We start from the raw sequence: 23,579 nt of genomic DNA, 5'->3' as shown, positions 1-23,579 counted from the left end.
GCAATTAATCAACAGCCCTAATAAAATGAAGGGTGTTTTTTACTGATTCTTTGCTGAAAGAATCTGCTTCTTTGATTTGTTGTTTTTCAAAATAATGAAGTAAATGCTCAATTATTTAAAAATTCACCATTGCCAAATATTACCAGTGTTTTGAAATGGCGAGACTCAAAAATCTTTTGGTCCCATAGTGAGCTGGTTTCAGTATTCAATGGGTAACAAAAATTAGGATAGATGTTTGTTTGATTTTTAACTGAGATTCTAAATTAGCTTCTTAATCGTTTGTACTAGGAAAATAGAAAGCGACATGGCTCCAGTCGCAGTGTGGTGGACATGGAATTGGATGATACAGATGATGGTGATGATAATGCACCACTATTCTACCAACCTGGGAAACGAGGTTTTTATACGCCAAGGCCTGGCAAAAACACAGAGGCAAGGTTGAATTGTTTCAGAAACATTGGCAGGTACTATATTAAGCACATTTGCTAATCTTGTGTTCTCTTGGCATTTCAGATATTTTGATAGCTTATATTTCTCCAAAGATAAAAGCTGTAATAGAGTTCACTCATCTTGGGTTTGAAATCATGTGGGGGAACTTGAACAACTCAGTCTATTAAGTCTTGAGAGAAATCTTAAATTTTTTGTTAAAATTTGCACTAGTACCCCTCAGTGTACATGTATGTGTGAGAGACAGAGAGAAGATAAAATGTTAGCATCAGATTTATTGCATCATTGGCATTTCCGGTCCCATGACTCGCTGGTCTCTGAATAGGGAAACTTTCTGTCAAAGGAAACTATTTTACTGATTTTGTAAGCTAAAACTTGTATCTTTGTGCTTTTGCTTTCCCTGCCCCCTTTTTATTTTGCAAGTATGTCAGAGAAGCAGGTTCTTAAAAGTGCTCCAGTACCATCCACATTATGTCTAAGTAGCTCATGCACAGCCAGCAGAACAGACAATAACTGTCTTGGCTTTAATATCTGTGTCCAGATGTTGCCATGGGCCCTGAAGTTCAAAAGTGAGTTTCCCTGAAATCATTCCTGATCCTCTCCCTCCCCTCGCCCCCTCCTCACCCCACTCCGGCCACAGTTTTCATAGTCTAGTGCAAGGTCTGACCAGAATGTCTCAAAGGCAAACAGTCCTCAAATAAACAGTTGACCATCCTTGCTGGACATCATGACTATCAATATTTCCCACATCAGTAAAGCTCTTACAAAATAGGCTCTCAAGCTGTGTTTCCACAAACAACCTGCTAGCTTCAGGTATAGATGGACTCCAGGACCCTGATCATGTTGTTGGGCACTGACTTGAAAAACAAGGCCTTCTCTTCCCAAGAAAACAAGGTGTGTATCAAGTAGAACTCGCTCCAAAGACATTTCACTTCCCTAGACTTCTCAAGGCATGTTCTCAAGTGTTCTTATATATGCTGTATCACCTTCTGTCTGTATGATAGTAGTGCAGTGTACTTGGGTGTGAAGACATCAGTCCTTGGAGAAACTCCCAGCTAGTACAGAACCCTGCACTGCATTCTCAGCAATGCTGGCTACTTTGAGCCCATCAGACCTGGCCTCTGTTCTATATGTTGGCTTTCCAGAGACTATTGAGTAAAGTTCAAGGTCTCAGTCCTTATCTTCAAGGAGCTTAGTAGCGTTTAAAGAGACTGCTTAAAGCTCCAGGATGAGGACCTCGGTCAACAACTTGACTTCTGTGGCACAGTGGAACTTTCTACCACAGGAATAAAGCTTGTCTGTGCAGGAGACAATGCTTTCTCAGTGACTAGTCTGTCTGTGGAATAACTGTGTCACAAATTAAGGGCTATCACAAACCTCACCACGTTCCACTCCAAATGCAAGGTGTTATTCCTTCACCTTGTCTTCTCTGACATAAATGCATAGTAGTGTGTATGTTAAACAAAACACTACACTGCACAACTTCTCCCCTGGGGCATGGATGAGAGGAGGAGACTAAATCACATATGACAAAATTTAGTCGTGTTGCCTAACGCACTGCTTGAAGATTCTCAATACTACGTCGACGAGGGCAGAATAAGAACCTATTGTAGGATAGGATGAAGTTCTCCATTACACCATTTCCAACAGTAAAGGTAACTTTTCAGTTCTGAATATATTGTGAAGCCTGGTGTTGTCTTCCTACCATGTTGCTTCATCTCCACTGAAAATGTATGTGACAGAAGGTTGCTTCTGACATCTGTCATTGTACCACACTGTTCCTTTGTGGGATCATGTGCTTCAGAACAAGGCTTGTGACCAGTGTTTGCTCTGTTGAATAAGTAAATGCATTTTTTTGCACCTCATTGGCACTAATAGACTCAGTGCACCTGGCTGTGAAGTAGGTGATCATGAGAAAAACATGCGGGATTGCTCTGCTGAGGCACTTTTTAGAGCGAATTTGTGGAAGTCTGTAGGCTTATGCCTGGAGAAGAATGATACCCTTAAAAATCCAGTCACTTCTTGATTGTTTTGACTCCAGTACAGCAGATACTCCTGATTTCAGAAGAACCGTGTGGGAGTGTTTTGTCTGCCTGTGCTTTTTATTGTAACAACTAGCTGAACCTATAACTTCAAAGCTCATTCAGTCATTTGATATTTACTTACACAACCTGACTCATAATTTTCCAAACAGATTTATAGGGCAGGTATGTAGAGTTCTCTTCACACCTTTACAAAGTGTAATTGCTCAGCCAGAAGGCAGCCATCAAAATTCATTTTACCAGCCTTTTTGCAGAAATAGTTTTTGCCTAAGTTGTCCTGTTTTGTTTTTTTTAATTTTTGGGAACCCTCTTATTTTATCTCTATTTTTGCTGACTCCAGCATAAAATAGGTTTATTGTTTTCTTTCCACTAACAGTATTTTTATATTCTCGCATTGCTACTTTTTAGATATTTTCTTTCATAGTAATATCTGTGGAGATTTTTAGTCTCTTGGAGTGGAGTTCTGTTGCAGCAGGTATTTTTGAGGAAGTGATCCTTCTTTACCTGTGACTGTTCTTTCAGGAAAAATAGCAAATTTATTTATTTTTTAACAAGCTTTCCAGAAAAACACTCCCCATGGGACGAGGTACTGCATGCACCATTTCAGAAACAGTGGTTTCTTTTGGGGGATGTAGGCATTGGGAAGTTTTAAATAAGAGGTTTTATAATTGGAAGCTAGCTTCAACCAGAATTCCAGAGTTAATTTTTTTTTTGTTTGAAATATTCATGAAACTCTCTTTTGAATCCCACTACTTTAAACAATTTCCTTTTGTGATTTTCTAATACTACTCTTTTTTTATTCTCAGAATTCTAGGGTTATGCTTACTGCAGAATGAACTATGTCCCATCACGTTAAACAGACATGTTATCAAAGTTCTTCTTGGTAGAAAAGTAAGTTGATCACAGACATCTGAACTGCATTTAAGTACATAAGACTTACATTTTTTTTTAAAAAAAAAATCTATTTTAAAATATATGTTTTGATGTTAACATTGTGTTTGTTTGGCAATACCCCTCGACCCGATATAACGCGTGAAAGCAGTGCTCGGGGGGCAGGGGGGCTGCGCACTCCAGTGGATCAAAGCAAGTTCGATATAATGCGGTTTCACCTATAACGTGGTAAGATTTTTTGGCCCCCGAGGACAACGTTATATCGAGGTAGAGGTATGCTAAATTTAATTAAAACAGTTGTGATTTTTTTTTGTTGTCTTACAATTAAACTGAGTTTGCCAAGTGAATACCAAGGAATTGACTGAGGAGGGTTTCCAGTTAATATAATATGCACGTGTGCTCGCTCTCTCTATCTATAGCTGTCTATATTAATTAAAGATTTAAAATGGGACAGGGTTGATCTTCATGAGCAGAAAAAAGAAGGAAGTTGAAGAAGCTGTGCTGTAGCATTAGTTCTCTCCTGCTCTTTGTTACTATTTACAAAAAGGCATTTTGTTTAACAATTGAGAGAATTCTTTAATCAGATTTCAAATTCTGCTTCAGGTGTAGACATAAAATTTAAATGTAGGCCAGCAATTGCCTGTGTTTTAACTGTTTTAGGTGAAGACCACATTTTAATTATCTTTTGACAGTATACCTCTAAATATGGTGCCCAATGCAACAAACTGAACAAAGTTTTCCATTATCCCTGGTCTTCATTTTGGTTATTTAAAAAAAAAAATTAAAAAAAAAAATCAGAGCCAGTCTTTGTCCAAAATGGATGTGATTTTTAACAAATGGCGCAGGGGAATGGTGACAAAGGAGCAAGAGATTATGGATGCACAAGAACACCCCAACCCCTTTTCAAAACAAAAGGACATTCTCCCTGCTCTACCCTCTGAGTAAAAGTTTAGGGGCACCACAAAGTACTGTCTTAGATGGAAAGACAGATAATTGATGGAGCAAAGGCCCCCTAAAGGCAAAAAAGGCAAGGATCTGCTCAAAAGATCTGCTTGTTGAGGGTGAGGAGGGCAACTATTGGGCACAAATAACCTCCACTTAAAAGAATTCACAGCTGCTGGGAAGAAGCTTGCTTTCTGTGAAGGCGCAGGTGAATTTCCTTCCAGGGTTTTAGGGAGTGTGGAGATAGGAAAAGGAGTGATGACACACATGACCCCATTTTCAAATCCTGTTGAAAAATCCACCAGGGTCTGTTTTGACCCATGCTGATTTATGGAAAGGATACATTCCAAGAGTTCAGTTGCTTAGATCTATAGTCATTCTTAGTGTGGGCAAATGCTTTACAACCTTCTCTGTGCTTTGCCAGTGCACTTCAATCTGGTGTTATGTTCCTGCACCTCAGAAAATCAGGATGAGAATGGAAATTACCTTTTTTTGTGATTCTTTCCAAGTGTTTGAGTGAATGTCTCATTACATGGCTATTTAGGTGCCTTATGCTAGTGTACATATTATCTGTTTTAGAACTCATTATGTTGAATATATTTATAAAAACAATGCTACATATCAAACATCTACCTTATTTTAGGTGAACTGGCATGACTTTGCTTTTTTTGATCCGGTTATGTATGAGAGCTTGCGGCAACTTATCCTAGCCTCCCAGAGCACGGATGCTGATGCTGTTTTTGCAGCAATGGATTTAGCATTTGCAATAGACCTGTGCAAGGAGGAGGGTGGAGGGCAGGTAGGTGCAAGCTGAACTTGACTTTACAATTTAATGTTACTGGTTCATAGCATGTCAAACCCCAGACAGATTTAGGGTGAGATTTTCTAAACTGTGTAAGTGTTCAGGAGCACAAAGACCCATTGAAAGTCTGTGGGATTTGTGTTCCTAAATCACTTAAATGTTTTTGAACATTCAACCCCTAGTATTTATGGGCTGTTTAATATAATCTAAATGAGAAATCAGCAGTACCAGGATTATCGGTCTCATCACGAGGACTGGTTTTAAGTATAAGACTTCTGTTCATGGTAATAGTCCAAACCAGTAACCCACTGAAAACTTGTTTTAAAAGTGAAAAAGCTGTATAGCACCACAATATATTTATTGCTTACAGTAATAGAAATGATACTCTTGTTTTAACTGTTTTTTTCTGCTTTAAAGTATGTTTTTAAATCCTCTCCCCTTTTTGCTACTTCATCATAGGTTGAACTTATCTCTAATGGTGTAAATATACCAGTCACCCCTCAGAATGTTTATGAATATGTCCGGAAATATGCAGAACACAGAATGTTGGTAGTAGCAGAACAACCTCTACATGTAAGTGCTTTGTAATGTTTTGGAATGATACTGTCAATTTCTGCATATACCGTGTTCCATCCCAAGCTGTCCAACTTCTGAAGAGTATTAAACTTGGTTTCTTATTACATAGTTGTTAACTTAATTATGTGGAGACCTTGATTACCCTAAAAGCTTATTTGAATAGAAAGAAGCATGTACACTAAAAGGAAGAACTAAAGTTAGCTCAGTGACTAGTTAAAGTTCAGCATTTACATATAGATTAAAAAAAAGATTCATATCCTAAGTTTATATAATGTATACTGGGGAAATGCTTATCTTCAAAGACATATGGATTCTATTCAGTCTTCCATTTTTCTATATTTCTTTGTCAGCCTAGATTTATTTAACCTCTTAGCTCAGAGATTTAACAAGCCAAACTCTGACAGCATAAAGTCACTGGAGCTTCTGGCCTCCTTATGCCTGCTCTGTGCAAGATCAGTGTGGCTAGTGAAAGCAGAATTTTTATTCTTACCATTCTTAATTTTTTAACAAGAAGCATGACCAGAATCTGTCAGAAATTATATTAAAAGTAAAACTTGGTCTTGTTTTTAGAAGCCTGTTCTAAACTAAAAGATTAGATATTTGCTTTGTTATCAGGACAATTTATTGGACTGCTAAACTGTTTCCAACCATTGTAGGCCATGGGATTTTAGACTTTGAAATTAAATTGTCCTTACTGTCATTTGCCTCCCCACCTTCCCGTGCCCCAAATTGCAGTTCTGACATGATTTATCAGTATCTCCTGAATATTCATTTCAAGAACATAATAATGGCTGTAGTGGGTCAGACCAATGGTTCATCCAGCCCAATATCCTATTATCCAACAGTGTCTGGTGCCAGATGCTTCAGAGGGAGTGAACAGAAAAGGTGATCAAGTGATCCATCCCCTGTCGTCCAGTCCTGGCTTCTAGCAGTCAGAGGTTTAGGGACACCCAGAGCACAGGGTTGCACCCCTGAGCATCTTGGCTTACAGCCGTTGATATACCTGTTCTCTGTGAAAATATTTAATTGTTTTTGAACCCAGTTATACTTTTGACCTTAAAAATCCCCTGGCAATGAGTGTCATGGGTTGACTATGCATTATGTGAAGAAGTACTTCCATATGTTTTTTTTAAATTGACTGCCTATTAGTTTCATGACGTGACCTCTGATTCATGTGTTACATGAAGAGGGTAAATAACCCTTCCCTATTGACTTTGTCCACACCATTCATGATATTAGAGACCTCTATCATATCCGCTTCACCTTAGTTATCTCTTTTCTAAGATGAACAATCCCAGTCTTTTTAATCTTTTCTCATATGGAAGCTGTCCATATCCTTTCTGATTTTAGTGGCTTTTGAATGAGATACAGCTACAACATTAGATTCTAGGTCTAGTGGTTCTCAAGGTGGCAGATTTTTAAAGCACTATCATAATTCCAGGAAGTGGAATTTGTGTAGCAGGCAGCAAGGTAATAAAAAGAATTGTGGATATATTGTAACTGACTGGGGCATAGGAAAAAATGGCTATATTGAAAGGTTCAAATTCCAGAGAGAGAGAGAGAGAGCACTTGTTTGTACTACCAATGGTTTGCAAGGTGCCACCCTTAAAAATAATTGTCATTTGGTTCCCTCAGTCTACCAATGCTTGTTGCTGGTCTGGGCCTGAATATTGTAAGTCCTAGACCGTGGGCCCAATATAGGTTCCATTCAAAAAGATGTTTTTACCAGTTTGTGATTGAACATGGAAGAGGTGAACGGCCGAGAGGAGAAATAACTGATATTTGTGAGCTGTGAACTTCATTGTATGTAACTTCTCAGAGATCCACTTAAACAGTAGCAAAGGTGGTCAGTGTAAAGTGAATCATGTGACTCTTTCAGGCAATGAGGAAAGGTCTGCTGGATGTGCTTCCAAAGAATTCATTAGAAGACTTGACAGCAGAAGATTTCAGGCTTTTGGTAAACGGCTGTGGTGAAGTAAATGTGCAAATGCTGATCAGCTTTACCTCTTTCAATGATGAGTCAGGTATGAAATTCCTAGTCTGTTTAGGAAATGAGTTGTACAGCTAGAAATTTAGTATTATTCACCTGTCTGTCCTTTTATGTAGAGATGAAAAAATTATCCTTGCTATCCAGCTTTTTCTAAGCTTAAAACCAGCTCTGTTCATTGACCTTAATGAATGGCTCTAAATATAATATGCTAAAAGGATTTTCAGTGTGCTGGACCCTATTATTTGCCACTTTTAAGACTCTTTCCCTCAAAATGGAAATTACAATACACAACTCTTCTGAGGGTACAACCTCAGTATCACTATATAAATAATCCATCAGAATGCAAGGAGAGCAAATTATGGGTTGCTATTTTTTCCTGCCAAATCCTGGCCTGACCATATATTTAGAGTTATGATTGATGTAATGTAATATTTTAAAGAAATATTTCATTGACCTGTTACAAACTTAGATACAGCTAGTTAGTAGATCATACAGTGTCTTAATTTTATTAGTTGTTTACACCAGTGTTCTTAAGTCTAGTCCTTACATTCAAAAGTGTTTGCATTAGTGTTTGACATAGCATTGTCCTTGTTCCTGGTGTGCAGATTTTGTTGGGAGGGGGTAGTGACACTAAGTATTTTACTTGCTGGCATGTATAAAACGTGCTCTAAATGTTCCTTGTCAAATACATTTAATGTAATTATTCTGTTTCAAACAGGAGAAAATGCTGAGAAGCTTTTGCAATTCAAGCGTTGGTTTTGGTCCATAGTTGAGAAGATGAGTATGACAGAAAGACAAGATCTAGTAAGTTGTCCTTCCCCTGTAAAAGGTTGCTTAAGACTGTTTTTCAACAATCAGTATTGCTTTTCAGTATTTTTTTTCTTTTTTTTAATGGAACAGTTTTCTACACTGGTAGAGTAGCAGTAGTACTTGGGAGTTTGTGCACTAGGCTTTCAACTCTTGAGACTGAATATGAAATCTAGCTTTGTTCACAAGAAAATTAATATTGGTGTATTTTTCATTGTCCATATCTCAGAACTCTCAAGCACATTTGCAGTCCCTGTTTGAGAGGTTTCACACTAACAGGTGGGCAGAAAATCAGGTTTGAATTGCATTTATAGAGGATTGGAAAAGTTAGCTTGTTATGCACTGTATACCCCCACTCTTTTTTTTTTTTAAATGTTCTCTTTTGATAACCTCAGAGATGTGAACCGTCTCATTTTTGAATGAACTCCCAAAGAAGAAAACAAGCACTGGTGTAAAAAGAGGAAAATCTAGAGCAGATTGCTTTAGGCAAAGGGAACTCAGGGTGCAATTCAGTATTCACTTTGCTCTGCAAGAGAATATTTCACACTTCTAATACTTTTCAAGTAAACTCTTGGTACTGCAACTTCCATTGCTAGCTATTAATGCATTTGGTATCAGTGCTTATTTTATAGTAATTTGATGGATATAAAATGGCTAATTTGATTATATAAAAATTTCTGATACACAGACATTATCTTCTTCCCAAAAGGATGGGAAATCCCAACTTCCTGCACCAAGATGTGGTTAATATTTGGAGAGTGTTGCTTCTTTTGATAAATTGCTTCAATAAATGTGGTGTTATATATTTGTAGTTGGGAGAAGAGAAGAAATGACTGGGAGTATAACATTGTCGTAATAGTGCACAGCCACTGAGTCTCTACACTACAAGGAATGTTTTATGATCAAGCACCATGATTGCCCTGTGACTTTCCCATTTTACTCATGTCAAAATAATGATCAGTATGTGATACCAATGTTTGTACCCTGGAGTCAGTTTAAATATTTCTAGACCAGCAAAAGTTACAGCCTACTTTCTATTCTTTTAGGTTTATTTTTGGACATCAAGCCCATCATTGCCTGCTAGTGAGGAGGGATTCCAGCCCATGCCATCCATTACAATAAGGCCACCAGATGACCAACATCTTCCTACAGCAAACACTTGCATTTCTCGCCTTTATGTCCCACTCTATTCCTCTAAACAGATTCTGAAACAGAAATTGTTACTCGCCATTAAGACCAAGAATTTTGGTTTTGTGTAGAGTATAAAAAGTGTGTATTGCTGTGTAATATTACTAGCTAAGTTTTGTAGATTTTTCCATTTGTCTATAAAAGTTTATGAGAGTTAATGCTGTCATACCCCTGGTGGTACTTTATTGATTAAATGCAAACATTCCTGTACTAAGTTTGTAACCTACAGGCCTAAGGAGCACTAGCAATGTTTGACTGTAACAGTTCGCTAGTCAATAACTTCTTGGCCTAACCCCAGCCAAAGATGACAGCAGAACAATATAATTTACACTGTGATTTATCTTTTTGCTGAGGGAAAATATGTAAAATGTTCAGAAAAATTCACTGCTGCCTTTGTGAAAAGTGTTTCAGCAAAGGTTCTTGTATAGAGGGAGTAGGGAATTTCAAAATAAAAAATTAAGTATGTTCTGTGTTTTATTTTAACTTTTTTTATGGTGTTCAATTTGTGGTTGGCTGCAGTTGTGTATCATGTATATTGAACTTGTAAAAAGTTCTTCACAGTTCAGATCTAAGAGTTGGAATCATTCACTTTTACTTATGAAACCACTTTCATTGCAATTTCTGTTCTGATTGCATTGAACTCTGGCACATTAGATCCCATCACTAATAGATTGCATGTAATCTGTACCTTTAGTGAGGTTTTTTGTACATATGATGAGGCCAATGCACATTACTTCATAGTTCACAATCAACTTTTTTGTATCCCTATTTCAGTAAGCAGACAGTCAGGAGATTGTTCCACTTCCAGTTCTAACTAGACACTTGTACTGCGGTATCTCAACTGTGTAAACTCAGCCTGGGCACTTTCTGGTAACTGTAAAATGTTTATAAGATCATGATTATTGAAGATACATTTTGGAAAATTTTAATGTTCGTGAGCAGCTTAACTACTTTTGTATCTAGCCTTTTTTAAGTATCTTGTTACAGTTTTTTAATAAAGAAATTATAGACAAAATACCAAGTCATATTGAAGACACCATAGTTTTTATTTATGTAACTCTGAATATTTTAGCCTAACAGCCTACACCAGACACAGTTGTCCATTAAAAATCTCAATTTCTTAACTGAAAAATTGATCTGCATTTGCACTATATAACAAATAAATTAATGGAAGCAATTCAGCCCACATTTTACAGTTAGCAGAGAATCCTGAATGGAGCAAGCCAGGCAACCCCTTCTCTTCACAAAAATGCAGAATTTAAAGGAAAGTTTCTCCCCAATAATCAAAATTGATTATGATGGAATAAATAAATAAATGCAGATTCATTGTAGTGTATGACCACTTTTTAATAAAGCGATTATTGGTTTTACAAGGGTAGTCTTTGAACATATAGTAGCCTAGTACTTTTGTCGTTAAATTCTTAATGCTTTAATGATTTCCATTTTAAATGTTGGAAGGCCATTAGTAAAGAAGAAGGAGCAACTTTGGCTGCCCTTGCTATCAAATTCTGATGCTTACTAAGACTTAATAGACTAGACTGATGATGATGGGTTTTGATGACTTTGTTGTTCTCCTACTTTTCCCTGCATTCTGTGACTCCATATTGCAATGACCTTTCCTTGCTGAGGGGTGCTAAACTGGTTTTGCACCAAAATTGGTCAATGCCACTTTGAGTGCCAAACAGAGGTGGATGGCCAGAAGTGACCTAAACTCCTTCCGTTTTCCACCCTACCTAAAAATGCAGCATTCTGCTTCTGTAGCACCTCTAACTCTCTTGCATGCATGGAGGAGGGCTTGGGACCATAACTCTGATCACCATGTGTGCCACTTTGACTCTGAAGACTATTTTATAAGGCTAACTCTTCTAGACTTGCTTAGTTAAGCTGCAGATGTACCAAGTAAACCAGTAGAAATATTTCCACATGTATTAATGAAATAATAATAGCATTCCCAAGAACAGCCCTCACAGGCAGGGGGGAAGGTTTCAGGTGGTTAAGTAATGGGGACTGGGAGTCTGGCATTTTGGATTCTGTTCCTGGATCTGCCACTGTGACCTTCAGCAAGTTATTTTAGACAAACTCTCAGCTCAAAGACATAAACACGAGCTATATTGCTTTTACTAGAGTGGTGTGTAGTTAAAGTTGTACAGCCTCCCTGATGTGGGTGCAGTTATATATTTGGTATAAAGGTGCTTTATGAATGTAAGTAGCATGTCATAAAATCATAGATTATTAGGGTTGGTAGGGACCTCAGGAGATCATCTAGTCCAACCCCCTGCTCAAAGCAGGACCAATCCCCAAATTGCCCCTTCAAGGATTGAACTCACAAGCCTGGATCTAACAGGCCAATGCTCAAACCACTGAGCTATACAAATATAAGGCACCTTTATACCAGTATAGCTGTCCGCGCTAGGTGTTGTACCAATATAAATACTTCAGTAAAAAGAAAATCACAGCCCTAACTGAAATAGTTCATATTGGTATAAAGACTGTGTAGATCAGGCCTCAGATTCACAGTCCATAAAATAAAGAAGCTGCCTCCCTCACAGAAGCTTTGTGAGGCTTAATGATGTAAAACTCATCCAAGATCCTCTGATCAAAGGCCGTATGTAAGTGTAAAGTATTGTGTATATATGTATTGTGTGTGTATATGTATAAAAATGTATGTGTATGTATAACATATAAATATATGTTATATGTATATATATTACTGTATATAGCATAAACATTTTTTAAAAACCTGTACTGTATAGCTAGGCAGAAATTACACAGGTAACTAGTCTTATACAGTAGTTCACCATATATACACAACCAAGGCATTCTGATGACATAAGCAGAGGGGTTAGCCAGAATAATTTATGTTGCCATCATTGACTTGAAATGTGTATGTTGCTTTATAAAATAGCTTTTCTCTGTATGGTATATTTAAGCAATATCAAGGTTTTTAATAAGAAAAATGTTTATTAAAATCATACACCTTGTTTCCCTTTGACTTAAGCCCTTCTGTTAGTTTATTTTTAAGATGCGATAGAGAAATAAAAAAAAAAGGAGAAAAGTTTGTAATATTTCAGTTTTATGGCCTAATTCCTCAAGTGTTGATAATTCTCTAAGTAGTACAGCAGCTGCCAATAAAATGTCAACGTTTGCCAATAAGTCAATAGTTGATTCCTATTGTAACAATATACCACATCATGCTAACCTGACGAATTCTGGATTTTAATGGTAGTCACTGATGTTCAAGTAATCATACACGTCACTTAAGTTAAATTCCATGTTGCAACCCTTTTCTGGGATTCTAGATTTTAAAAAAATGATCTGAGTTTTTCCTCATACTTAGCTGGTTTAATTTCCCAGTTTGGCTTTGAAATGACAACTGTTTTTTGCTATTGCAAGTGAGATTTCTGTTCATTAAATCTAAACATGGAGAGAGGAGCAATAGACTAGAAAATCTGCAAGCAAAAGCAAAATGTATTTCTTGCAGAATTTTAGTAATTTCAAACAGACATGAGACTTTACTCTTCCCTTCCAAAAATAAGTAAGGGTTTTTTTCATTGTAAAAGCATGGACTACATACAAAACTAATGAGGTATTCTGATTTACTCATCCAAAGATGAGTGAGGGCAGAAAATGTTAAAATGCCCTTCATCTTTAATTCTATAATTCAAATGGGAAAAAAATGATGTAGCTCATCCAGTCCATCTCCCTATAGTTGCTGTACTGTTATCTGGGGTAGGTACATCTTCTAGGTATCTATTGATGGGGTCTTTTGTAACAGCCCTTGGAATACCATTCCACAGTATAATGTATCCTAGAATCAGGAAGCTTTCCCTGCTATTCTACCTAAAATTTCCTTTTGTAATGTTATAACCAAAATGTAGTATATCATAATTATACACCTTCCACTATTCTAAATGGCTCCTTTCCATTCTGTTTACACTCTTCAGATCTTCATGGATTTATATCTCCCTCCCTTTGTCTCATGACCAAGTTATGTATATTTAACTTACAATTTTTTTCTCATTCATCAGTCCTTCCAGACCTCTTAAAATTGTTGCTGTTTTTCTCTGAACTCCCTCCAGTTTGTCTTGCTACTAGTGGTTTGCCCAGAACTGACTGCAATATAGTCAAATCCCCAGTTATCCAAATTTCAGTTTATCTGACATTTGTCCCAAATCCAAATGTTCATAAACAAATTTCAGTTTTTTATCTTAAACTGATCATATGAAGTTTTTAGTTGGCCCTCAGAGACATCTGGATAATTGAAATGGAATCAGGTGCCTGATGCAGCTGCACTGAGCTGTGTAGAGAAGACAGTACATTCCTGATTTGTGAAATGTCTCTGTGCACCCCAAAATTGCAGCAGCCTTTTTTTGTTGCCACCAATTACATTGCAAACTATTCCCAACAGTAGACATCTTTTAACACTGGATTCTCCCTCTTGTTGGGTGTGTCATATTTTCCCTACTGTTTTTAACTTACCTGTCCTAGTTTAAATTTCCTATTGTTTTGTGTTGAAACTGTCTTGCAAATTTTGTCACTGAACAAATGACTCAGACATGCTGAATTCCTTATGTGTTAGATCAGTGTTTCTCAACCTTTTTTATACCAGGGACCATCTTGTTGCCTTCCTAAACTGTGTCAGAGTTTTCTCTGGCCAGTGCCAGTCCACAGACTAGTTGTTGAGAAATGCTATGTTAGATAACTGAAAAGTTACTTTCCATGAATTGTCAGCTTTTGATTCTGGAAGGCTTTCTGTGAAATACTTCCAGGGAGCAATTGAGAATTGTTGTGGGGGTTGGGGGGAATCTCTCAAGATTGATTTGGGAGAGAAGATGCTTGTGTGATTGAAATATAGAACTGAAAGCCAAGAGCAACCTGGATTTTATACCCAGTTCCACCATGGGCTTTCTTTGTAACATTCTACACACATCTCTCTGCCTCAGCTTTCTTATCTGTAGAATTGAGAATACTTCCTTACCTCTCATAGGAAATGGGAAATGACTGCCTAGGAAGGAGTACTGGGGAAAGGGATCTTGGGGGGTGTGGGGTCATAGTGGACCACAAGCTAAATGAGTCAACAGTGTAACACTTGCACAAAAAATCCTTCTGGGATGTATTAGCAGGAATGTTGTAAGCAAGACTCAAGAAGTAATTTTTCTGCTCTAATCCGTGCTACTTAGGCCTCAGCTGGAGTATTGTGTCCAGTTCTGGGTACCACATTTCAGGAAAGATGTGGACAAATTGGAGAGAGTCCGGAGAAGAGCAACAAAAATGATTAAACAGCTAGAAAACATGACCTAGGAGGGAAGATTGAAAAAAACTGGGTTTGTTTAGTCTGGAAAAGAGAAGACTGTGAGGGGGCATAACAGTTTTCAAGTATGTAAAAGGTTGTTACAAGGAGCAGGGAGAAAATTTGTTCTTAACCAGTGAGGATGGGACAAGAAGCAATGGGCTTAAATTGCAGCAAGGGAGGTTTAGGAAGTTTTTCCTAATGTCCAACCTAACTGTTAGGGTGGCTAAACACTGGAATAAATGGACTAGGGAGGTTGTGGAATCTCCATCATTGGAGATTTTTAAGAGCATGTTAGGCAAACACCTGTTAGGAATAGTGTAGATAATTTTTAGTCCTTATTAGGATATTGTTATTTTAAAAAAATACACACCCCTGAGAGCCAAGAAATTCTAAATGAAGGTTAAATTTCTGGAAAATAAGTGGAAATTCTGAACGGTCATTTACAATTCCACACAAGCCTTTTGGTGGCTGGGCATTGGCTGGGAATATTTGGCAGTGATACCTCCTTCCCCTCTTCTCCCCCCCCCCCCATAAACCTCCCGTGGCTTTAAAGGTCAACCCCCTGCAATGTTTGTAAGTCTTAAAGTATCATTGCTGTTAGGTCCCAGCACTAGGGAGAAACCAAACTTTGTTTAACCTTTTTTCAACAGCCTGGGCCATAGTACATGCTGTCATAAACAGATAGCTAAGGGTTAATGTCTCTTTCACCTGAAGCACCTGACCAGAGGACCAATCAGGAAACCGGATTTTTTTCAACTTTGGGTGGAGGGAATTGAGTGTCTGAGTCTTTTGTCTTTGTTTTTTCTGGCTGCCTGCTTTCTCTGAGCTTTGGAGAAGTAGTTCTATTTTCTAATCTTCTGTTTCTAAGTGTAAGGACAAAGAGATCAGATAGTAAGTTATATGGTTTCTTTTCTTTGGTATTTGCATGAATATAAGTGCTGGAGTGCTTTGATTTGTATTCTTTTGGAATAAGGCTGTTTATTCAATATTCTTTTAAGAAATTGACCCTGTGTTGTATCATCTTAATACAGAGAGAACATTTGTACTTATTTTCTTTGGGGGTTAGCATGAAAACCTCCAAGCTTAGTTACCAGCTTGGACCTGGTACCTGCTGCCACCACCCAAAAAATTAGAGTGTTTTGGGGCACTCTGGTCCCTCTGAAAAACCTTCCCTGGGGACCCCAAGACCCAAATCCCTTGAGTCTCACAACAAAGGGAAATAATCCTTTTTCCCTTCCCCCCTCCAGGTGCTCCTGGAGAGATACACAGACACAAGCTCTGTGAAACTACACAGAGAGACTCCCCCTCTCTGTTCCCAATCCTGAAAACAAAAAGTACTTTCCTATTCCCCCAGAGGGAATGCAAAATCAGGCTAGCGATCCAACACACAAATCTCCCCTTGATTTCTTCCTCCCACCAATTCCCTGGTGAGTACAGACTCAATTTCCCTGAAGTAAAGAAAAACTCCAACAGGTCTTAAAAGAAAGCTTTATATAAAAAGAAAGAAAAATAAGTACAAATGTTCTCTCTGTATTAAGATGATACAACACAGGGTCAATTTCTTAAAAGAATATTGAATAAACAGCCTTATTCCAAAAGAATACAAATCAAAGCACTCCAGCACTTATATTCATGCAAATACCAAAGAAAAGAAACCATATAACTTACTATCTGATCTCTTTGTCCTTACACTTAGAAACAGAAGATTAGAAAATAGAACTACTTCTCCAAAGCTCAGAGAAAGCAGGCAGCCAGAAAAAACAAAGACAAAAGACTCAGACACTCAATTCCCTCCACCCAAAGTTGAAAAAAATCCGGTTTCCTGATTGGTCCTCTGGTCAGGTGCTTCAGGTGAAAGAGACATTAACCCTTAGCTATCTGTTTATGACACATGCTCTCAAGGTCTTTTTATCTGCCTGCTGAGTAGCCACTTCTGCTAGCTGGAAATGCTTCCCAGCACCTCACTCTTACTATGACCTCAGGACTTGTCTACACCGGGGTTTGGGCCTGAGGCTGATGCAAACCCCTAGGGCAGATGTACTGCACTAGTGTAAAAAGTGACTTGCATCAGAGCTGTTTACTAAAACGAGGATAAGCTCTGCTAGTACAAATCATTTTTACACCAGTGCTGTACATCTGCCAGCACATCCGTGCAACATCTCCATATGAAGGGTTTGCATCAGGTCAGCTACTCCATTGTAACAAGCCCTGAGTGAAGAGGCAGGAAAAAATGTAACAACTAATTAAGACAAATGTTTTCCTCCTGAGAGACACCTTCAGCTACTTATTGTTGTGATATCAACAGATTATTATGTTCAAGCCTGTTTCAGGGACACATGCTTTAGTAAATATTTATAATGAAGCAGCTGAGTGGACAAACCACACAGAGCTAATGGAGGATCACTGGGAGGAAGAGTCTGCGGCTCTCCTAAATTTCTGGAGAGGCAAAAATCATTTCAGATCTCAGTCAGATGAACAATACCTAGGGATTTTAGTGGTATTCAAAACCAGGTTAGAGACATCCTTCTGATTTCCATTATGTTCACATATGTAACTACAAATGGTATTAATAAAATTATCAAATCCACCAATCTTTCTGGCCATAATATTTGACTTGGTTCCCAATGGCAGTGAATTCCACAGGCTAACTTGATACTGTGTGTAATATTTCCTTTTACACTTTGTCTAAAAGTGGTGGTGATCAGTGTAATTGAATTATCTCTTGTTCTTGTACTACAGGAAAAGGTAATAAGGAAGGAATTGATCACCGTTTAGAATCGCTCACCCAGCTCTGCTGTGATTCTCTATTCCAGACAAAATGATCCTAAATCTCTCTCATTTGTGTCATGTCCCCTTTGTAAGCATGCTTTCCCTAGACTCTGCTTACCTCCACACTTTGCTTGCTGTGATACATGATGGGTGGGTTTTTTTGTTCTCAGGTGCAAAGAATGTTTTTGACTTGGGAGGGAAAATGCAATTGGATGATAATGGGCTGGTATCAAGCCCCTTACAACAATACTGAAGTATTCTGGTTTTCTTCTGCTGAGATGATGCATCTTGTCTTTCCTGGCAGTAGAATTAGTACCTCTTTGTTACGGTATCTGATGGGTCAAATTGCTGCTCCCCTCCTTTTTTAAAAAATAAACTCTGTTGATAACTTTCTGGGCTTGAGTTCCTTGCAGACTACAGTGTAGTTCCCACATACTTATTTGCTACACTGATACTGACTTGGACTCTTAATACATTCCATGGGTGGTATACCTGAGCCCACTTATCCACTGATGCTTTAAAAACTCTGCACCCCAATCTGGGTCTATGCTGGTTATATGATATGTATGTTTCTCATGATCCTTGTAACCAATACCTGTAATCCCTCATAACTCAAGCCTGACCCCAGATGTACAGTACCTTCTGTCTTAAGTTGTGTATATTTAATTTTAAACATTAACTTTAATAAAAATTTTATTCCTGTGGCTAAGCAGCTGCCTCCCATCTGCCTGGTGATCTGATGCAGATGGGGAACACCTGACTCTTCAGAGTTTTTCTCTTTTGATGCAAGGTTCAAGATGGACAGTTACTGAGTGTTGACAGGGAGTTCAGTGCCATTCAAAACAGATGGAAACACTGTCCCTGCCCCAAGGAATTTACAGTCTGGACTGGACAAATAAAGAAGATCAGACCTAATACAGTAAAGGGCCAGGAACACGAGGCATTTTCAAAAGTGTTTTTTTTTTTTAAGTATAATTCAATTGGTTGTGGAGGGGCTTTACAGATGTATTTTAAGGAGAGCACTTACTGGATAGGGAAGTTGTTTCAGTTGCAGAGGATAGTGTAGAAGTCAAGAACAGGTGAAAAGTATAAAGGGAGAAATTAGTTGTTTGAAATACATTTGCATCTCATGGACCCAATTGTGCTAAGGATACATGGGCCAGTCCCTGCCCCAAGGAAATTACAATTCAAATTGCAAGACAAAGGATAGGAGAATGGAAGTTCCATGTCTGCCTATTGCAGAAGTATATGATTCTGGCTACTGTTGGAGACAAGATGTTCTGCAAGATGAACTCCTGACCTGTTCCAGCCAGGCAATTCTGATGCCTCTAAGGCTATGTCTACGCTATGCAGCTTTTAGCAACACGGCTATCCCGCTAAAAAGAGCGCAATGTAGCTGCTGTTTGTTGGCAGTAGAGAGCTCTCCTGCTGACCAAAAACTTCCATCCCCACCCCATGAGCGGCAGCGGCTTTGTCCTGCCAACAAAGTGCTGTTCATGCCAGCGCTTGTCATCGACACAACTTTTTGTCTTTTTGGTGTGTGTGTGTGTGTGTGTGTGTGTGTGTGTGTTTGTTTTTTAACACCTCTGAAGGACAAAGCCTAGAAAGTGTTAGTCTTCTCTTTCCAGCCTGGGAACTGAGACCCAAAAGAGACAAAGTGATGTCAAACAGGGATTCTGTGCCAGAGTTAAAAACTGAACCCAGATCTCCTGAGTTCCATCCCCCTGCCCTGCGAGTGGCTTGAGAGCAGTTAAGGAACTGAGAAACAGGAGCAGAATAGTGCAGGGCCTTGAAAGTGAGGCTGAGAAAACTGAACTCTGTGCAAAGGATGACCTGAAACCAGTGAAGGGATTCAAATGGGCATATTTTGTGAAGGATTTTTGGATAGATGGAGAAGAGCAAGAAAGGGAGAGGGGAGAATTGCAGTTGACCAGTTCACACCCTTTTAACCATTAGTGGGGTTGTTTGCTCTATGGTTTGTGCTCACATACATGATTAATACTCTCTAAACCTGGCAGTCAAGTGCTTCACTTGTTCCAGAAGAGTAGGCAGGTTTTCTGTAACCACTTAGCTTATGTTTGCATAACTTGTGTTGCTCAGGGGTGTGAATAAACCACAACCCCTGAGTGACAAGTTACACTGACATAAGCACTTGTGTGCACAGCACTACATCAGTGGGAGAGCTTCTTCTGCCAACATAGGTTCTGCCATTCACAGAGGGGGTTTTATAATGCTGATGGGAGAGCTCTCTCCCGTCAGCATAGTGTCTTCACCAGAAACACTGCAGTGACACAGCTGCATCGGTACAATTGTGCTGCTGCAGTGCAGTATGCATAGACATGCCCTTACTAATACCTGTTGTTCCGCAGGTTGGACAAGAACACCCCTAGCTATTCTGCCTTTGCAACCAGTTTGGCGGCTGCTCCTCCTCCCTTCCAGCTGTCTGGGTGGTAGGACATCCCTGTGTGCATTACCCAGGTACTGGTGGTGCTGCTCTATATGCATGTCCTCCAATCAATCTGCCCACTCCTGAGGTGTTACAGGTAACTGACTAAATCTTCCCAGAATGCGCCCAGGACTGCTCAGAGAATTCAGGGGGCCTGGGGCAAAGCAATTTTGGGGGTCCTTCATAAAAAAAGTTGCAATACTATAGAATACTATATTCTTGTGGAGGCCTGGGGCAAATTGCCCCACTTCCCCCTCCCTCCCAGGTGGCCCTGAATGCACCAACAAACAGCAAAACACTGTGGTAGGTGTGGATGTGCAGTAGTACCCATATTGTGCTAGGTGCTGTACAGACACAGAGGTGAGCACGGTCCTTGACCCCTCTTTGCTGTCTTATGACACAACTCAGCTGTACATGCTGTAAATGGGTCACTTGAATGTCACAGTTGGTTCGCAAGTGCACAATCTGAACTTGTGTGGATGGGCCAGGAAGAACTGGCAGGATTTGGCAACAGCCTGAATACAGAAGTGAGAAAAATGTAAATGAGTCAAATAATGTCAAGGTTACAGGTCGAGGTGCCAGAGAGAACAGTGGAGTGAAGTGTTCAGAATTTTGCCCTTTCAGAACTCTTTTATTGTTTAATCCAAAAACCTATTTGAGCTTTATATGAAGTTTGGACACTGGTAGTTTTTTCTGGTTTCTGCACATAACAAGACTGCTGCTCCGCATAAATGGTTGCAGGTCCAGGTAAGATTGCTCTTGTGTGTAGGAAGGGAAAAGGTTGCTCCGGAGTCTGGCACATGATTTTTCTATTTTCTTGCCCTTTTTTTAGTTGGGGGGGGTTCCTGTCTTTTTTTTCCTGTGTAAATTGGGGTTTGAGAGATTAATAGGAGAAGCATATGTGTGTGGTGCATACTTAGTTACAGGAGCAAAATATTTTTGATAATTTGTTACAATTTCCAAACTTCCCCAAAACCTGGTGTAATTCAAAGAAAAGCTTTTAAAAGAATATTTGCTCTTTCCAGGTGGAGTTTTCAGTTTTACTTTAACAGAGACAGACAGACCATTGCCCAGTCTCAGACCTCACCCACAGGCTGATTGCTTAGTTTGCACATGCAGTGACAGAATTACACACACACAGGCTGTAATAAGAACAGGAGTACTTGTGGCACCTTAGAGACTAACATTTATTTCAGCATAAGCTTTCGTGGGCTACAGCTCACTTCTTCGGATGCACAGAATGGAACACAGACAGAAGATATTTATACATACAGAGAACATGAAAAGGTGGAAGTATGCATACCAACTGGAAGAGGTCAATCAATTGAGATGAGCTATCATCAGCAGAAGAAAAAAAAACCTTTGAAGTGATAATTGAGATGACCTATAGAAGGTGCAAGGAGAACTTAACATAGGGAAATAGATTCAATTAGTGTAATGACCTAACCATTCCCAGTCTCTGTTTAAACCTAAGTAATGTTGCAATTTGCTATCAGTCACAGTTACTGACATCTAGGCGTTCTTTTTTGCTGTCCTGTCACAATTTATTGCCCCTGCCTTACCCCAGCCTCCAGTCCACAGGTAGCAAATGGCAACAGTAATAATTTGCTGCCTCTAAACTTCCTCGTCCTCTGGTCCATGGGTAGCAAGGTATGACGGATGTGGAATACACACAAAATTAAAAAAATGTTCAAGGCAGGTCAAAGGTCTGCTGACTAATAATGTTTTGCAAAAGGATTCATTAAATCTTCCATGGGGCCTTGACTACTGTTGTCAAAACTAACACCAATTTACTTTTGAATTAAAGCATCCACACCTAGGGGTTTAAGGTGCTGTGAGGTTATGTGCATTAACTTTGTACCTTAAATATCACACTATCTAGAAATGCCCTTAATAATGGAAAATGGGAGGGTTGGCAGGGAGCCTCTGTTAATTCCTTTCGTTAAAATGCTTTAAACTGTTTTTCCATGACACTTGCCCAAATGGAGGGTGGGGCTTCAGACATTCAGACACAAATGTCTCTTATGGCAAAGGAGCAATGTTAGCCACACAACCAGTATCAGTGTTTTCAAACTATGCATAATGGTTAATTTAACATCTGAGTCAGCATTATAGTCTGTTCCCTCAGGGTTGAGAAATGTGTATTTTTACCATGGGATAGCTAATGCATTAGCTATCTCCCTGTAAAAATATAGTGGAGAAAAGGCACTTTAGTTTCTCCAAAAGGCAACCAATGCAAAAGATAATTTATCTTAGAAAATCCTTGATTTTGGCAAGACAGAACAATAAACTTGTCAGAATAAAGAACATCACTGAAATGTATCATAACAATTATATAGAACAAAGACTACAGAATTAAAATATGCAATTAGAAGAATACAGACTTCAGTAGAAAAATCAACTTTTAAAAATGCAACAAATGGAGTAGAGAATGCACTTTGGTGTTTGCAGGATAGGGAATTACTTATCGCCATGAGGATTTTTAATAAGTTTTCAATTATAAAAGGAGGGGGGAATTGCGTGTTACTGGAAGTCCGAAATGGTATTGAATGTTATAGAAATGTAGACCTGTTTTAGATATATGGATTCTTTGGGAAAGGAGACAGCAAAAATATGAAGCTAGTGTACCCTAAGCCAGGGGTGGGCAAACTTTTTGGCCTGAGGGCCACATCTGGGAATAGAAATTGTATGGTGGGCCATGAATGCTCACAAAATTGCGGTTGGGGTGTGGGCTCTGGTTAGGGGTGCAGGAGGGGGCCCTGGCCTGGGGATGCAGGAAGGGGTGCAGTCTCCAGCTGGGGTTGTGGGCTCGGGGGCTAGGGATGAGAGGTTTGGGGTGCAGGAGGATGCTTTGGGCTGAGATTGAGGGGTTTGGAGGGCATGAGGGGGGATCAGGACTGGGGCAGGGGCAGGTGGAGAGGCTCAGGGGTGCAGGTTCCGAACGGAGCTTAAGCAGTTCCTGGAAGCAGCAGCATGTCCCTTCTCCAGCTCCTATGTGGAGGCATGGCAAAGCGGTTGTGCACACTGCCCCGTCCGCAGGCACTGCCCCTGCAGCTCCCATTGGAGTGCTGGAAGGGGCCACTGGAGCACAGAGGAACTGGAGCAGGGCCATGTCACAGCTTCTGGGAGCCGTATGGTGTGGCCTGCACCCCAGCTGGAGCGGGGCCCTGCCGCAGCTTCCGGGAGCCGTGGGGAGCATCTCTGACCCTGTGCCCTGGCTGGAGTGGGGTCATGCCATGACTTCCAGGAGCTGCATGGAGTGGCCCCAACCCTGCGCCAAAGCTGGAGTGTCAGATTGGAGCAAGCCCCAGACCCTGCTCCCCAGTGGGAGCCCGCAGGCTGTAGTTTGCCCAACCCTGCTCTAAAGGCTCAGAAACAGAATAGCA

The 23,579-nt window shown here is 39.5% G+C and overlaps 1 protein-coding gene across 12 annotated transcripts in view; it reads left to right on the top strand.

Annotated features, from left to right (window-relative positions):
- Positions 1 to 12,838, top strand: part of UBR5 (ubiquitin protein ligase E3 component n-recognin 5) — a 151,970-nt gene extending 139,132 nt beyond the window's left edge. For all 12 annotated transcript variants that reach the window (XM_050940483.1, XM_050940474.1, XM_050940482.1 and 9 more), the window contains 7 exons: positions 289 to 464; positions 3,296 to 3,380; positions 4,966 to 5,121; positions 5,584 to 5,697; positions 7,580 to 7,724; positions 8,409 to 8,494; positions 9,544 to 12,838. In XM_050940483.1, coding sequence (XP_050796440.1) covers positions 289 to 464; positions 3,296 to 3,380; positions 4,966 to 5,121; positions 5,584 to 5,697; positions 7,580 to 7,724; positions 8,409 to 8,494; positions 9,544 to 9,756 — 975 coding nt within the window. In that variant the 3' untranslated portion in view covers positions 9,757 to 12,838. The remainder of the gene's footprint in view (positions 1 to 288; positions 465 to 3,295; positions 3,381 to 4,965; positions 5,122 to 5,583; positions 5,698 to 7,579; positions 7,725 to 8,408; positions 8,495 to 9,543) is intronic.
- Positions 12,839 to 23,579: the final 10,741 nt, after the last annotated feature.

Source organism: Gopherus flavomarginatus, chromosome 2 (assembly GCF_025201925.1).
Source record: "Gopherus flavomarginatus isolate rGopFla2 chromosome 2, rGopFla2.mat.asm, whole genome shotgun sequence".
Taxonomy (NCBI): domain Eukaryota; kingdom Metazoa; phylum Chordata; order Testudines; family Testudinidae; genus Gopherus; species Gopherus flavomarginatus.
Note: the sequence above shows the minus strand (reverse complement) of the source record. Positions and strands in the feature narration are given on the sequence as shown.